This window comes from Colobus angolensis, unplaced genomic scaffold (assembly GCF_000951035.1).
Source record: "Colobus angolensis palliatus isolate OR3802 unplaced genomic scaffold, Cang.pa_1.0 Scaffold169, whole genome shotgun sequence".
Taxonomy (NCBI): Eukaryota; Metazoa; Chordata; class Mammalia; order Primates; family Cercopithecidae; genus Colobus; species Colobus angolensis.
In genome coordinates, this window is record NW_012114810.1 from 2,132,044 (window position 1) to 2,148,351 (window position 16,308).

The window sequence follows — 16,308 nt, forward strand, 5'->3', positions numbered from 1 at the left end:
TGTGCCTTCTATCCCAACTCTGGTCTCTAAGAGTTTAGAAGTCCTGGTTCCCAGAAGGGGAATATTTGCACCAGTGGACACACTGAGTCTCACTAAACTTTAAGCTATGGCAGGCACCAGATTACTCCAACTCACTACCAAGAGACAAGAAGGCAAGGAAAGGAGTCATTAGTAGGAGGTGGGGCTGCTATTACACAGTGGGGACAGGGAAGAATGTATTTGGCACCCAGATCATCCACTTGAGTATGTTTCTCCTTGCCCAATTTTGATGATAAATGAACAAGTGCAGTCATAGCCTGAGAAGGGCATGATAGCCAGGTACTTCATCTGGTAACCCACATGAACCAGAGGTACAAGTCTCAGGGAGTTGAGGAAAGATCAACAATGGGTAGTAGAGAAGGGAGGTGAATGCCAGTTGCAAACTCAAGCTACAGCAGCAGAGGTTGTGGCCTGTCCCAGACCTTCCTCTTTTAAGTTTCCCCAGAAAGAGATCCATCAGAATCCTGAAGAAACCATTCCAGAACTAATGAAACAAATCAGTCTGAGCAGTGCAAGGGGTGGACTGTAGTGTTGACTGTGGTGTGCTGCCCATATTTTCCCCTTCAGGACTGAAGCTGCTAAGAATGCTGACAGCTGTTACCTATGCCCCATTCAGGGACTGCCTTTGGCTGAAGTCAGCCAACTCACTCAAGATCATACCCCTTTCCTGGTCAAGTAGGGAGATAAGGTCCAGCCTACTTGTCCTACTGGGGCATCCTGCAGAGCCATCCTAGTTTGAGTTCCTGGTTGACTCAGGCATTTGTTAAGACTGCATCAGCTCGATTTCTCCCTCTACCCAATACTACTACCTTTACTCCCCAACAGGTGTTGACGCAGATGACTCCTCCCAATAAACTTCCTGCACATGAATCTCTAACACAGTGTTTTTGCCAAGAACGCAACCTGTGGCAGGTATTTAAATGCTTTTTAAGGTTAGCTGTATTAAATGTGTGTTTGTTGCTCAATTTCAGAGAGCTTCATGATGGTCATGTTGAGAGATGCTGTGTTTAATGAGCCTACCATTTCAAGGACAATAGGAATGGGGATCATTGAAATGGCAAATTTCAGTGGGCTTGGGGCTCATGACGAGGCTGCAGGTCCTCCCCAAACCTTAGGAGCATGTACAGGATGGCAGTACTCTGTGCTTCAGTTTGGGGGTTAATTCTGGGTGTTCCCAACACACTAAGGATTAACTGGGGTACGGAAGTGTATGCATCTGCTTCAATCTAGATTAGCGCTTCCTAAATGCTGGGGTCTCTGCAAGTTAATGGAGACTCAAACCTTTCAGGAAGTTCTGTTAAATCCAAAACTGAGTGTGCCTACCAAAAGCAGTCAACCATCTTTCAAAACAAGAGGATCCTGCTGGGAGATACTGGCAATGAGAAGTTCCTATAGGACCATAAGATCAGTCTGTGGCTGGGCATGGTAGCTCATGCCTGTAATTCTAGCACTTTGGAAGGCTGAGGTGGGAGGATCACCTGAGGTCAGGAGTTCAATACCAGCCTGGCCAACATGGTGAGACCCCGTCTCCACTAAAAATATACAAAATTAGCAGGGTGTGGTGGCAGGCGCCTGTAATCCCAGCTATTTGGGAGGCTGAGGCAGGAGAATTGCTTGAACTCGGGAGGTGGAGATTACAGTGAACTGAGATTGTGCCATTGCACTCCAGCCTGGGCAACAAGAGCAAAACTCCCGTCTCTAAAAAAAGATTTTTTAAAAAATCAGTTTTGGCATCAATATACCTATATAGGCCGAGGGCACCTATATTTACACTGATTGCCCCTTCACTGGTAATGTCTCCATCTGAGGGTGGATCCTGTCTGCATGGTGACCAAGATAAAAGATGCAAAAGATTAACATCATCCACCAAGATTATTTCCACTACATGTATAAGTACAGTTGCTTCAAGAAGCACAAGAACATGTTCATGCACCCATCCCCTTGCATCAGGGATGTCCAGATCAGCAACATCATCATGGTTGGGTAAGCACCAGCATGAGCAAGATGGTGCACTTCAACATGCTCATGGTCCCCAGTGCCATCAAGAAGCAATTCCGGTTCTGAGTCTGGATGCCTGCTTACTCCCTAACGTGAAATAATGTTATTTTCCCATTAAAAAAAAAAAAACGTGGGGAGGGGAGAAATGCTAAATTTCAGATAGTGCCAGTGCCAGACTTGAGTTATAGAGCTCTGTCAAGTATGAAGTTGGCTATAGTTATCAGTGCAACTATTGATGACAGACTTTCTCATTAGCTGAGAAGGGATGAAAGTGAATGGAAGTGCTTAACTGACTCAGAGTGGTGGGTGAGCTCAAATAGGAAATAAACCAACGTCTGGTATAGTATGGATAGCAAAGGAGTCAATGATCCCATTTACTACCCTAAACTCAATGACCTCACATTGTATTTGAGTGACCTTGGCACAATCCACCTGAAAATGAATGTTCTTTTTTCTACTAATGAAACTCTGAACTTACAGAAAACTATTTACTTTCAGGCCAGGCGTGGTGGCTCATGCCTATAACCCCAGCACTTTGGGAGGCTGAGGCAGGTGGATCATGAGGTCAGGAGTTTAAGACCAGCCTGGTCAATATGGTGAAACCCTGTCTCTAGTAAAAATATAAAAAATTAGCTGGGTACTGTGGCACATGCCTGTAGTCCCAGCTACTTGGGAGGCTGAGGCAGGAGAATCACTAGAACCTGGAAGGTTGCAGTGAGCGGAGATCATGACACTGCACTCCAGCCTGGGGGACAAAGCGAGACTCTGTCTCAAAAAAAAAAAAGAAAGAAAACTATCTACTTTCCTTATCTCCCATCAAGACATCCATTCATCCATTCCAGAGTTACCTCACGACTAGCTCCCTATCTTAATCTTGGTCTAGGAAATTAAGGTAACTTCTTTTTCAGAATTTCGGGAGCTGGTTCAAGGAACAAGGTTCCCTTTTAAAGCTTCTTTCATCCCAGCTTTCCAACAATTACCCTTAGGCCTTATTCAGGTCTTAGAGAAGTAGAATCCATTGTGCTTATTCACACTGATGACTACATCAATATATCTAAGAAGAGTAAGTGTTAAGACCAAACACATCATCAATTTGTTCAGCACAATTTGTTCATACCACAGTAACTGTGGGATGTGGTCTGATACTCTCTTCTTTCCTTTGTAGCAGCAAACCTCTGTGGCTCAAGGAAGTATCTCAGTTGGATGTCCTGTCCCGTCTACTCAAGACCAGTAAAAAACACTTAAAAAGAACATAATCTCTTTATGTCTGCCTGGGATACAAATGTTCAGTTTGGATGATGAGAATGTGGCAAGTACTGAAGACAATGACTGGCTCTTCTGTTTGTCCCAATAAACTCCAATGGAGGAAGAAGCTAAACAGGTTTTGGATGGTTTCAGTTTATTGTATCTAGCTTATCAAATCTACAGCCTGGTACTTCTGGAACAAGACTGCCCCAGTGACGATAGTTAAAGATGGCGAAAATGAAGAATTCAACATGTATACGCAGTGCAGTCTGATGTCTTCAGATGTTCTCTAAAATTCTGTATTTGGTCAGAACTGGGAGTGAGATCAAGGTGCTTGCCCATTTCTGCTCCACTGCTCCTGATTCTGCTTTGCTGTCTTGGAGGGAGAGATTTAGATCTGGGAGCTGGTGGGGGCCATGCTCTTGGCAGTTTGTTGGGCTAACCAGTACTTATACCTTTTGGTCTTGGGCTTCTCAAAGTTCACCACAGACATAGGCACTCTTATAGTATCAAGCCCATTTACCTGCACACAAAACAATGGGAATTCTCAGAGATCAGTCAGGTAGGTAAGATTTACCACTACCTAATCCCAGCTTTTCACCCTGACTTTTCTCCCAGTCAGAAAAAGGAGAGCTAGGGCTGGGCACAGTGGCTCATGCCTGTAATCCCAGCACTTTGGGAGGCTGAGGCAGATGGATCACCTGAGGTCAGGAGTTTGAGGCCAGCCTGGCCAACATGGGGGAACCCTGTCTCTACTAAAATACAAAAATAAGCCGGATATGGTGGCATATGCTTGTAATCCCAGCTACTAGGGGGGCTGAGGCAGAAGGATCGCTTGAACCTGGGAGGTAGAGGTTGCAGCGAGCTGAGATCATGCCACTGCATTCTAGCCTGGGGCAACAGAGTGAGACTCCATCTCAAAAAAAAAAAAAAAAAGAGAGAAAAAGAAAAAAGGGAGAGCCAGGTGCTAGGTGCGGTGGCTAGCTACCTGGGAGGCTGAGGTGGGAGGATCACTTGAACCCAGGAGTTTGAATCCAGCCTGGGAAATGAAACAAAACCCTGTCTTGGGAAAGAAAAAGGAAAAAGGGGGTGAAAAAGGAGAAAGAAAAGAAGAAAAGAAAGTATGCAAAACACTCACCGTCACCTCACACCAATACTCGCCCCACCGTGTGATAGGCTCTTCTGGTAACTTTAATGTATGTGGGGCAACCACAACACCAAGCTGGAAAAAAAAAAAAAAAAAAATCTCAGCTCAAATGAACTGTTTTCGTGACTGCCACTCTAGGTAACTTCATAAAGAGGGTTACAGGATTTCCTGCACAGGGATGAATAAAACTGGGGTGTCTACTCTGGCTGATTCCATGGGAGAGAAGGGCATACACATTCATAGACGGTAGTAGAGAAATTCAATTCTGATTTCTCAGAAAGGGAGGTAGATTCACAGAGAAACAGGGCTTGAGGCCAAAACAACTTCATCCACAAAAGTAACAATTCTCCAGTAAGTCACAAATTCCCAGCATTTCCCTAGGTAGACAGGAAACAAATGGAAACCATCACCTTTTCCTACCAATCTTCAAATTCTACCCGACCATCCTCAGTCCTTAGCCATTTCTTTCCCATACTCCTGCAAACCAACCAAGAATACTTTCCCTAACTACAGCTGGATGATCACACCCCTCCCTAACAAAGGGGTCAATCTCAGGCCTCCTTCCCAGAGGCAGCTTCCACCTCAGGGGTAGAGTGGTTTTTGGGAACACTCACATTCTTGAAGAAGTGGCGGGCAACTATTTCAGGGTTAAGCTCCCATTTGACATTGTTCTTCATTCCTACCTCCAGGCGACAGCTTTTTAGAAATTTCACTGTCTGAAAAGAATTATGAGTTGGAGTCAAAGGAGAGGGAACATGGTCACAAGGTATACAAGCCAAGCACGATGGCTCACGCCTGAAATCCCAGCACTTTGGGAGGCCAAGGTGGGTGGATCACTTCAGCCCAGGAGTTTGAGACCAGCATGGCCAACATGGAGAAACCCCGCTTCTACCAAAAATACAAAAATTAGCTAGGTGTGGTGGCGGGCGCCTGTACTGATTATCTTCTCATGTGTCTATGTTCTCTCCAACTTGTACATAAATATCCTTGAAGGTGGAGGCCTCATCGCAGACTATTCCATGGGTTCCCTGATTCCCAGATTGGGACCTCCCTTGGTACTTTAGAGCACTTCACCCAACACATCAGGGATCTCCCAAGAGGTCTCCATACCGGTTTGGTGGGGCAGCCACAACATTTCCCCTTTCTCCCATTCTAGGATCTGCCTGCAATCAGGAGACCTCTAGGGAATCAGGGAGACTCTCAGGGTGAGGTTGTTAAGTCTTGTAAGTGACCAATAAATACTTTTTACGTTTCTACTCACCGCTTCACCTGCCTTGGTCTGGATCTTCTCTAATTTTCCTCCTTGTCTCAGCTAGAAAAGAAAGTTAAAGAGGAAAAGCAGTAAGAGAAAAATGAGCCCATGTTAAATAGCATCAAACTATTCCCATGCTGGGCATTGGCTGGGCTTCTGGATTCCTGTTCTTCTAGTTCCTATTTCATTTTTAAGTTAAATATCAAAGGGAAGGAAGCTGCGAGGGAAAAGAAGTTTTATCTCTCCAAGTCTCTCTGTCCTTCCTTTGAGCTCACCGATTTCTCCTCTTCAAACAGCTTCTTGTTTTCAGGGGATGCATACACAGCCAGTCCCTGAGGAAGGAGTCGATCCCGGCCCAAAGATTTCTTCACTGACACCAGGTCACCCCGGACTCCAACATCTGTCAGTGAGAACAGAGTGAGGGGATTAGAACCATCTAGGAGTCCCTAAAGAAAAAATGATCAAAGAGAGAAGCACCTCTTACTTTCTCACAGTGCTTATTTTTCCTAAAAGAAATGCTAATTCATATTCACTAGGAACAAGATTTAAGAGACTGCTAATTAGTTTCTTTACGACTTGATGTATAAATTTAATATCCCCTGTATACAGGGAGGAGTTGTCCCATGAGAGGATTTCAGTATCTGTGGCACAAATTGTCAGGCTCCTCTCCCCACACACTGTTAACGATGTTGCTGTCTTTATGTTTTAATTTTCAATGCTGGAGGCCAATGTCACAATCACAATAGTTTTTATGGCTTGCTCTTCTCACATATAGAGCTGATTATTTCCACAAAGAAAAAACAAGGCAAACAGTTGAGGGGGACGGGCAGGAAAAAGCTGATGCCAAATCGGACCAGCCTGAGAGGTGGTGCCTCGGCCCGGGTCTTACTCTCCACCGACTGCGTGAGGATGAGCTCCAGGTTTTCCTTGGGCCGATGCTTCGTGTCCTCCACCAGCTTATAGACGCGATGTCGCCGGTGCAGGCGCGGCTTCCGGCCCTCCCCGGCCAGCGGTACCTTCCACCAGCGCTCCACGATGACCGTGCCCTGGCGGCCAGGAAAGCGACGGTGAGCTAGTCTCCACAAGGAACACCGTCTCCCTCCACCACGGCCGCCAGCCCCTCAAGGAAAGCCCGCCACCCCCACATCGGCCCCCTCCAGGTCCCAGTGAGCCTCCAGGAACAATACTCGAGCGTTATCTACCCCCTACCCCAGACTCGGCCCTCACCCGATTTTGAGAGAGGCTGAAGTCGCGCGCCAGGCCAGGGGAGTTCCCTTCATCTCGCGGCCGCAGTAGCTCCTGGATACCTCCCCGCAGCAGCCGCTCAGCGCCCGCCCGTAGCAGAGCTCTGCCCGGAGGCGTGACCACGAGCGCCGCCATGTTCGCAGGCACAGAATGAGACCTGAGGGAGGACCCCGGCATCCGGCGGCAGGAAAGGCCCCCGCTAGGGCTGCCTGCGGCGCGCCGGGGCGGCTTTGGTCTGAGCTGAGCTGGTGGGTGGGGAGCGCGCTGGGGGACAGATGGCAGTGCGGCTTGCCTATTTTTTCTTTTTGGCAGAGGGGAGGGACGCCCAGAATTACTAACTGATAATGGAATGAGTGTTAGGTGGACTGACGCCGGAAAAGACGCTCTTCCTCTGGAAAGTGTGGGCTTTGCTTTAGCTCTAGTTGTTGGGGTAACTTTTAATTCTGACGTTTTGTGATGACTGGATACTGACGGGAGAATGAATGATGCTCTCACTTTTCCTTACTTCATATCTACCTAAAAGTAGTAAAGGATGGGATCCCTTGGAACACTCTGCCAGCTCCAGGAGGAGCCTAACCCTTAATCATTACACTGCAGTATTTAAGCTAATAAAGGAGAATTCTAAATCACAAGCTATGTAAGCCATAGACAAAAAGCAACTATGGTAGGGCCCCGACAGTTCCCTCTGGGGAGGGTCTCAGTACTGGATAGAAGACCATAAAAACTAGATGAAGGAAGGTCCGTTTGGCAGAGATTATGGAAAGACTGGCCCTTAAACATACTGACCAGTCCTCCTTCCTGCTAAATACACTTTACGTGGCCTTCGGGACACCAGTCTTCTTCAGTCTCCTCTGCTGATTTCTCCTTTTCTTCCCGCTTCTTAGAATGCCCCCGGGACTCCGTCTTTAAACCTTTACTCTTCTCAGTATACAGTCACTGTTGATCTCATCCAGTCTCGTGGCCTACAATACCATTTATATGCCAGTGTCTCCCAAATTTCTAGTTCCATCCTAGACATCTCCCAAACTCGTCTCAAATATTCAACGGTTATTCGTCATTTTCCTCTTATGTATCTAAAGGACACCTCAAAGTTAACTGTCCTAATTTATTTATGCCCCCCCCACCCCTAAAACTGCCCCATTTGCAGCCTTTCTCCTCTCAGTTGACAGAAATTCCATTCTTTCCATTCTAACTCTTTTCCCTCATACTGCATCAGGAAATCCTTAGTGTGCTGGACCAGTCAAAGAATCCTATGCCAAAATCGAGAGAACGAACAAGCCTTCATCGCCATGGCACATTTATATATAGAGGAAAAGGGAGAGAGAATGTTGCAGGAAGTCAGAGACCTTGAACGGAGGGACTGGCTGGAGCCACAGCAGAAAAGGGAGAGAGAATGTTGCGGGAAGTCAGAGACCTTGGACGGAGGGATTGGCTGGAGCCACGGTGGAAAAACATAAAATATAAAGATTTCATGGACATTTTATTAGTTCTCCAAAATTTATACTTTTGTAATTTCTTATGTCTCTCTTTAATCTCTTAATCCCATCATCTTCTTTGTAAGATGAGGAGGATATATGTCACCTCAGGACCCTGTGATGATTGCCTTAACTGCACAAATTGTTTGTAGAGCATGTGTGTTTGAGCAATATGAAATCTGGGCATCTTAAAAGAGAACAAGATAACAACGGTGTTCAGGAAACAAGGGAGGTAACCTTGAACTGGCCGCCGGTGAGCCGGACGGGACAGAGCCGTATCTCTTCTCCTTTTGCACACAAATAGGAGAGATGTCGCTGAATTCTTTTTCTCAGCAAGGAATATCCCTGAGAAGGAGAATGCGCTCTAAGGGTAGGCCTATAAACGACCCCCTTGGAGGCGTGCCGCCTTTTACAGTTGAAGCCGAAGGGATGAAATAAGCCCCGGCCTCCTGTAGTGCTCTCAGGCTTATTAGGATGAGGAAATTCCCACCTAATAAATTTTGGTCAGTCAGGTTGTCTGCTCTCAAACCCTATTTCCTGATAAAATGTTATCAATGACTATGCGTGCCCAAGATTTCATTAGCAATTTTAATTTTAATTTTAACAACATACTGTGATCTCATCCTGCCCCCACTTACTTTGTAATATTCTATTACTTTGTAACAATGGTGGAATTCCTCTATGTTTTCTCTGTTAGCCCCCTTCCTTGGACCCCTGCTAAGTCTACTATTTCTGTTTACCGTAGGACCTTGTGTTATTAACAGAATTTTGCAGTTTGTCAGAGAAAGGTTCGACACCGTACAGCTCATGGTCCTCACAGCCCAATACCAACCTGTAGACGCTGAAGCAGAATCAGAACTATAAGACCCAAGATTGGCTCTAGAGGTGCCTAAGAAAAGGGGGGAATGAAAGAAATCAGGCACATTCGTCAGTCCTGGGCCCAGCAAATACATTCCACTTGACACCATATATCTCTCAATTTCCTGGGGCCAGTACAAACACGGCCCAGTGCAAATACAGACACCATATATCTCTCAATTTCCTGGGCCCAGTGCAAATACATTTCTCCATATATCTCAGCTTGGGAAATCCTGGGAAATCCCCGATAAGGGTGCCGCCGTTTGTAGTTTTACTGAAAGCACGGGAACAATAGATAACTGCTAAATGTATAACTTAATATGTTAACCAATTGTAATGCTGCAACCTAAAGAATTCCCTTTTTCCCTGTTCCGCTGTAACCTTACAAATCCTATTTTCATTGGGCTATAAAAAGCGAGCGCACGCATTGTTCGAGGCCCTCTTGTATGTTGTGGAACGGAGGGACCAAGTTCGAACTTGCATTAAAGATCCTTGCCGCTTGGCTTTGACTCTGGACTCTGCTGGTCTTCTTTGGGGAATAAACGGTCTGGGCATAACAAGTCCCTGGCTTGGATTTACAATTTTTGAGTTTGTGATGGTGTGAAGGTGATGTGCACTCAGTAGGACATCAATAAGTTACATGAAATATTCAACACTTTATTATAAAATAGGCTTTGTGTTAGATGATTTTACCCAACTGTCGGCTAAGTTGTCTGAGCATGTTTAAGGTAGGCTAGGCTAAGCTATGGTGTTTGGTAGGTGTATTGTATGCATTTTCAACTTATGATACTTTCAACATACGATGGGTTTATCAGGACATAGCCCTATTGTAAGTCAAGGAGCACTTGTATTTCCAGAATCCAACCATTTGTCACCACCTCCAATGCTCTACCCTGGAATAAGACATGACTTTCTCCTGGATTACTGCAATAGTCCCCTAAACGATATCCCTTAATTCTCTACAGTTTATAATTCTCTGTAGCTTATTTATAGCAGCCAGAATGATCTTTTTAAAGCATAAGTCAGATCATGTCATTCTTCCACCCAAAACTTTGTAAGGACTTCCTCCTTTACTCAAGGTAAAAGAAAAAGGCCATCAAATAGTCTACAAGGCCACATGTAATCTGACCCCATTAGCTCTGTAGTTTACACTGCTCCACCCACAGTGGCCTCCTTGTTTCTTGAAAACACCAGGCACATTTCCTGCTCAGAGCTTTTGCACTGGCTGCTTTTGCATTGGATGCTTTTATCCTCAGATGCTGGCTTGGTTAACAACCTCACATCCTCCACGTGTTTAATTAAATGTCAGTTTTTTTCAATGAGAGATCACCCTATTTGTTACTGTAACCCTGACCCATCCCCTTCACTTTCCTTATCTTCCTTTATCTTGCTGTATTCCCCCCACCCCATAGCAGTTACCTTTTAACATACTAAATAATTTACTATGTTTATTTTCTAGGTTTGTCCTCTCACTTTTAGAAGGTATGCTCCATAGGGCAGGGATTTGTTTTGTTCATTGATGTATCTCAAGCACCTAGAATAGTGCCTGGCTCATAATAGACCCTCAATAAATATTTGTTGAATGGATAAAATGCAGAGGTCTCAAATTGGCAGCCCCAGAACCAAATTTTGCTTACAATGTATCAACTTTTTTTTTAGTAGTCGATATTTTTTAAAATTGGAGAAATTTACTACAAAACTGTCTTTCCAGTTTCTGTTCAAAAATCATATGATACAGCACCATCAAGTCTGCATTCTTGCATGGAAATGGATGGAACTGAGTTGTGTGGACTTCCTTTAGATAAGGTGTGAGCTTTCCTATTTTGCTACAGCCCTACCCTGCCACTCCACTAATTTCCATAAGCCGTCTAGGCCCCTGAAGGCATTTAGTTTGCAATTCCTACCCTACAAGGTAAGATTCAACAATCTGTAGCAACCCTGGGTTATTAAGGGTAGAGATAATAAAAACACTCAACTGGTATGAACTGGGAACCAACTAATCAGGTCACCACTGGATCAGAGCCTTGGAAGACTCCTGCAGTGTCAGATACCAACTCGTTATTTGCTGGATTTTAGGGGAAGGGGAGTGTCCCCAGAGGAGCAGGGTGGGTGGGCACAAGTGCTCAGGCAGGGCTCTTGGCCAGTCAGTACGGAAGTCTTCAAGTTCTATTTTTAAATCATTCATACAGCCATAACGTGCATACTAGTTGAATATGAGCCTTAGATAAGGGATTAGGGTAGGTGAGCAGCAGAGTGGAGTCCTGAGGTGACATAAGGGCTGACCCCTTGTCCATGTCATAGTGCCCAGCGGGTCACAATGACACTAGGTTGCCTAAACCTCTGCCACCCACTTGTGAACCTCACTTTGCCACAGGGAGGCACTGAACTGAAAAACTGCCTTGTAACAGGTGTCGCCCCTCTGTCTACTCCCTTTCTTATATCAAGAGGGGAAAAACACGCAACTACCTCTATCCAATCTGGTCACCATACGCCTATTACCTTTACTGTTACAAGTACCGGATCACCCTCCGGGAGAAGATGCTGCCTCGTTGTTATAAAAGGTATTTGTTTTCATCTCTATTTGTAGTTGTTTATATAAAACATAAGGAAAAAGTATAAGAATTTGAAAGAATTTCCCAAATAGCAAGAAATAACAACAGAATAGGGGGTGGAAAGCTGGCATGGAACTTTAGAATATTTCCATCTGGTTGACCCAGGAACATAGAAACAGGCTGGACAACAGAAAATACGGATCATGCCAGAGCCAAGTACTGTGTATCTAGAAGTTATGTCTTCCCATCTCAGATTCCAAGGTAAACTAATTTGGGTCTCCTTCCCAACCAGCATCACTTATAAGGAAGAGGAGGACTTGACACTCCAGCCCCGTTCCTGCCTCCAGTGCTCCTGAGTCCCTAGTAGGCCTCCAGGTGGGCAAAAGCACCGAGCAGGGTAATCACGACCTGCTTAAAGAACTGTATTCGGTAAGTGAACTGTGAGCTGGTGCTGTGACAGGGCAGCCCTTTGCTTGCGTACCTTGCAGAGGAGGGATATTGGCAAGTTGGAAGATCAATTATAGAGGTAGATGGAACCCTGGAATGCATGTGTAAAAGCTACTTGTTATATAGACAAGGATTCTGGCCCACAGACTATAAAATCAAGGTCATACAGATGGTAGTGAAAATCAGGATGGGAAAAGAGGGAGTGGGGACAAAGGTAGAACGAACTTTATAGGACTTCTGGGACATAAAGCTGTTTAGATGCTATGCAGGATCTGGAATCCAGAACTTGCCCACATATCATATTGCAATAACAAGCCTGGTTGTAATCACGGCATTTTAAATAGAAGAATTTAGAGAAAACCCAGATAATGAAAAAAGTGGAAATTATTAGTGAGAAAGGAAGCACATTATAAAGCTTTGTTTAAATCCTAACCTCTCTGATGTAAACATTTCTAAGTTCCTAAATGGTTATTGTACTCCTGTGTTGAAGTCAGCAGGCAGTAATACTGCCTCAGTTGGATTGTTTGATATAAAGGAGAACTCCATAATAGGCATAGGCTATTAGTTCCTAGGACTAAAGGATATTATTGCATCTTTAAGATCTTGGCTCCGATTCTCCCAGGCGCCCCCCATCAACGCCCACCTTGCTTCAACGGACACACCCCAATCTGCCTGAGGTCTGATTTGAAGGCTAGAGGAGCATTTTTACTCCTTTTCCAGGCTGGGAACTTGACGGTGCTAGCTACTGACCCCCTGTTCCACCAGGACCCAGTACAGTTAGACTTTCACTTCCGCCTCACCTCCCAAACCTCCGCCCATTGGCACGGCCTTCTCTGTGACCGTCGACTCTTCCTGGATATCCCATATCGGGCCTTGGATCAAGGCAACCGGGAAAGGTGACCGAGCCTGGAAGGGAGAATGGGGAGGGAACAGGTAGGGGATTTCACCCTTCTATCATGTCACAGTACATAGGGCTAATTCTAGAGCTAGATATAAGCAATCCATTCACCTGGCATGCAGATAAGCCTGTGAGCTAAGCCAGGATCTGGGTTTCAAGGGATAAGAGTCCATGGGAAGTTGGACTCAGATCCAGAAATAGTTGAATAACGGGAAGTACTTTCTAACTGTTCATCTCAGTAGTCGTTTCTCCCCAGGCCCCTTCTGTGGCTTACATCCAGTGGTGTGCAATCTCTTGGCTTCAGAGAAAAATCTACCAAAACTAGTTTAACGACTTTCATTTCCTGGCTTGGGTGGGTGGAGGGTAGAAAACAACCAATAAGATTTTTTCTGCTCCAAGTAGGTGTCTTTCTGGATTCTGAGCTGGCCAAACATTTTAACTGTTTTTCTGTGGCTGCTAGTTTGACTGCAACGCTGGAGTACGTGGAAGAGAAGACAAATGTGGACTCCGTGTTTGTGAACTTCCAGAATGATCGGAACGACAGAGGTGGGGATCTGCTGTTCTTCCTTGCTCTTCGTGCTGAGGCAGCTGGATAACTCCTTTTCCTTTATAGGAGACCCTCTTCCCCCATCTTTAAAAATGCACCCTCAGGCATTTCAGGGATTCTTTTCTTCCCACCCACCACGAAGGAAGTTAAAGTGCCTAGCATTCTGTTCCATCAAGTTACAAGTGGACTCTGAGGAAGCCCCTGCAGGTGGTGTTATGGGCCAGACTGAAGAAGCACTGGCAAAATTACACAGAATCCATTCGAAGGATGTGGTCAGCAGGACAAAATGGATCTCAAATATATTGAGCATGTACAATGTGAAAGGGTCAGACATAAGGCCAAAGGAACGGGAACATATTTAACCAGATGCCTGGAGCACATGTTACAAAAACCATAGCCTCTTGCCTCACGGAGTTCAAACTCTGTTGGATATAAGACAAGGGATGGTGAATAACCATTCATAAGTGATAGCTACTATTTCAGAGCTTACTATGCCATCATTGTATTAGTATATAAGTAGACCTCACCAATCTCTAGTGTTAAGCACTTAATGAACATCTCATTTAATCTTAAATTCTGTGAGGAGGAAAGTTCTATGATTTATAAATGGAAAATTTAATAAATGGGAAACTGAAGTTCTGAAGGACTCACAGAACAAGTGTTAAAGCCAACGTTAGAGCCTAGGTCTGTTTGACTAAAGCACATCCTATATGCCTGCACTACACTGCTTCCCAGGGCCACTCCCTAGTGGAAGAAATCAAATCTGGGGGCATACATGTATTGAGTTTTAAAGCATGTTCTAATCATTTGTTCTATCCTTTCACAGGTGCCCTGCTGCGGGCCTTCAGCTACATGGGCTTTGAGGTGGTCAGACCAGGTCACCCTGCCCTCCCTCCCTGGGACAATGTCATCTTTATGGTATATCCCCTTGAAAGGGATGTTGGCCACCTGCCCAGTGAGCCTACTTGAATGTGCTTATTCCAACGCTTTCAGGGGCTGGAAGCCTTGACACCTGGGAATCAGGGGCCTGGGATGTAATTCAGGACACCTTCCATCCTAGGAATAAAGGGTAGTTGCAATCATCAAGTGTTCACTGTTTCTTGGGTGGGGGCAGGGGGTGGGGGGTGGGGGTGGGTAATAGGGTTGACTGGAGTGGGACATACACCTTATGGAGCTAAATTCACTAAAAAGGTCACAGGGACCTGAACTACAGAGGGAAAGTACCCAAGGATTTTTGGTTCCCTTTGCCTTCCTCCATGCCCCAAACCATTTCCTCATTTATTCTAACCATTTACTGAGCACTAATCAGTGAACTCCCTAGATCAGAAAGACGAAGCTTTGTTGGGCCGTTTTTATCCATATATTTCAGTTGAGGTGCTATAGATGTGGAGAAAACCAGAGAAGACACATAGATCTCTTGGCTTTGGTCCAAGTGGGGGATTCTCAACAGACAGAATAGGTAACATAGAAGAGGGCATTCCAGGGAGCAGGAAAAGTACTGGGTTATACTAACAGAATGACAACCCATCAGAATGGGCTGTAAACAGGTAAGACTTAAAGGCATATTAAAGAAAAAGTCTTTTATACATAGTAACAAACTGCAGGTAAGAATGAGACATTACTCATTTTCCAGGGTAGGAAGTCTTATGATTTATATCAGGGACCTCTATCTTAAGAGTAAAGGTTCCCTAAGGAACTCTGGTAGCACCAATTCCAGGGCTGAGCATGCTTCAGCGAGTTCACTGCAGCCAACATCTGAAACATCAAATAAATGGAAGTCCCTTAAAGATTCCTCCAAGACTACATGAGCTACTCCCCAGAGCTGTTCCTTCACTAGAACCTTTCGGCTAATTGGTACTGAGATTTTTCTTTTTTTTTTTGGAGACAGCATCTGGCTGTGTCACACAGGCTGGAGTGCAGTGGTGCAATCTTGGCTCACTCACTGCAACCTCTGCCCCCCTGGGCTCAAGCGATCCTCCCACCTCAGCCTCTCAAGTAGCAGGGAGCACAGGCACACACCACCACACCTACTTTTTTGTATTTTTGGTAGAGATGGGGTTTCAGCATGGTGCCAGGCTGGTCTCGAACTCCTGAGCTCAAGCAATCTGCCCACCTTGGCCTCCCAAAGCTTTGGGATTATAGGGGTGAGCCACCAAGTGCCTGACTAATACTGAGATTTTTCTGAGAAAATAAATTTTGAGAATTGTGGTTGTGAGAAAATATAGTTGCCATGTAGTATATAGGTAGACCTCACTAATCTCTAAATTTAAAAGACCCGTGTGAGGCATCCTTATGTGTTAATTTTTGATTTTCTAGTTTATCTTGCTTTATCCTTAAAAAAAGTTCATTTCACTTGCCATTTTTCTACCATCCGCATTACTATACATTTATATTTACTTCCAAGCACCTCAAGTACTTCAGGGCTCTCAATGGAGTGTCACAGTACTGTCAGAAATGGAAAGATACTATAAGGAAACACGTTAAAATTTTGGAAAAAGTTTACAGTGGAGATCTACTCCTTAAAGATTCCTCCAAGACTAGGCAGAGCTTGCAGTGCGCTGAGATCCGGCCACTGCGCTCCAGCCTGGGCGACAGAGTGAGACTC

The 16,308-nt window shown here is 45.1% G+C and overlaps 2 protein-coding genes across 2 annotated transcripts in view; both read right to left on the reverse strand.

Moving 5' to 3' along the window:
* Window positions 1-3,276: 3,276 nt before the first annotated feature.
* Window positions 3,277-13,167, reverse strand: MRPL9 (mitochondrial ribosomal protein L9). Its single transcript, XM_011937896.1, has 8 exons — window positions 13,059-13,167; window positions 6,909-7,083; window positions 6,571-6,727; window positions 5,957-6,081; window positions 5,691-5,741; window positions 5,044-5,145; window positions 4,421-4,504; window positions 3,277-3,805 (listed from the first exon to the last, which is right to left on the reverse strand). The coding sequence occupies exons 1-8, from the start codon at window positions 13,121-13,123 to the stop codon at window positions 3,674-3,676; spliced, it is 891 nt and encodes a 296-aa protein (XP_011793286.1). The 5' UTR covers window positions 13,124-13,167; the 3' UTR covers window positions 3,277-3,673.
* Window positions 13,168-15,040: 1,873 nt separating this feature from the next.
* TDRKH (tudor and KH domain containing) overlaps window positions 15,041-16,308 on the reverse strand; it is a 26,573-nt gene continuing 25,305 nt past the window's right edge. Inside the window, exon 14 of the mRNA XM_011937897.1 lies at window positions 15,041-15,458. The gene's annotated coding sequence lies outside the window, so the exon portion shown is untranslated. The remainder of the gene's footprint in view (window positions 15,459-16,308) is intronic.

Excerpts from the sequence above, each read along its gene's own strand:
- MRPL9 (XM_011937896.1), bottom strand. The coding sequence starts at position 13,123 with ATGGGATATCCAGGAAGAGTCGACGGTCACAGAGAAGGCCGTGCCAAT. Across the intron at positions 6,728-6,908 it reads TCAGCCTCTCTCAAAATCGG|GGCACGGTCATCGTGGAGCG; the intron begins GTGAGGGCCGAG and ends CCTGGCCGCCAG. Across the intron at positions 4,505-5,043 it reads CCCGCCACTTCTTCAAGAAT|CTTGGTGTTGTGGTTGCCCC; the intron begins GTGAGTGTTCCC and ends TTTTTTTTCCAG.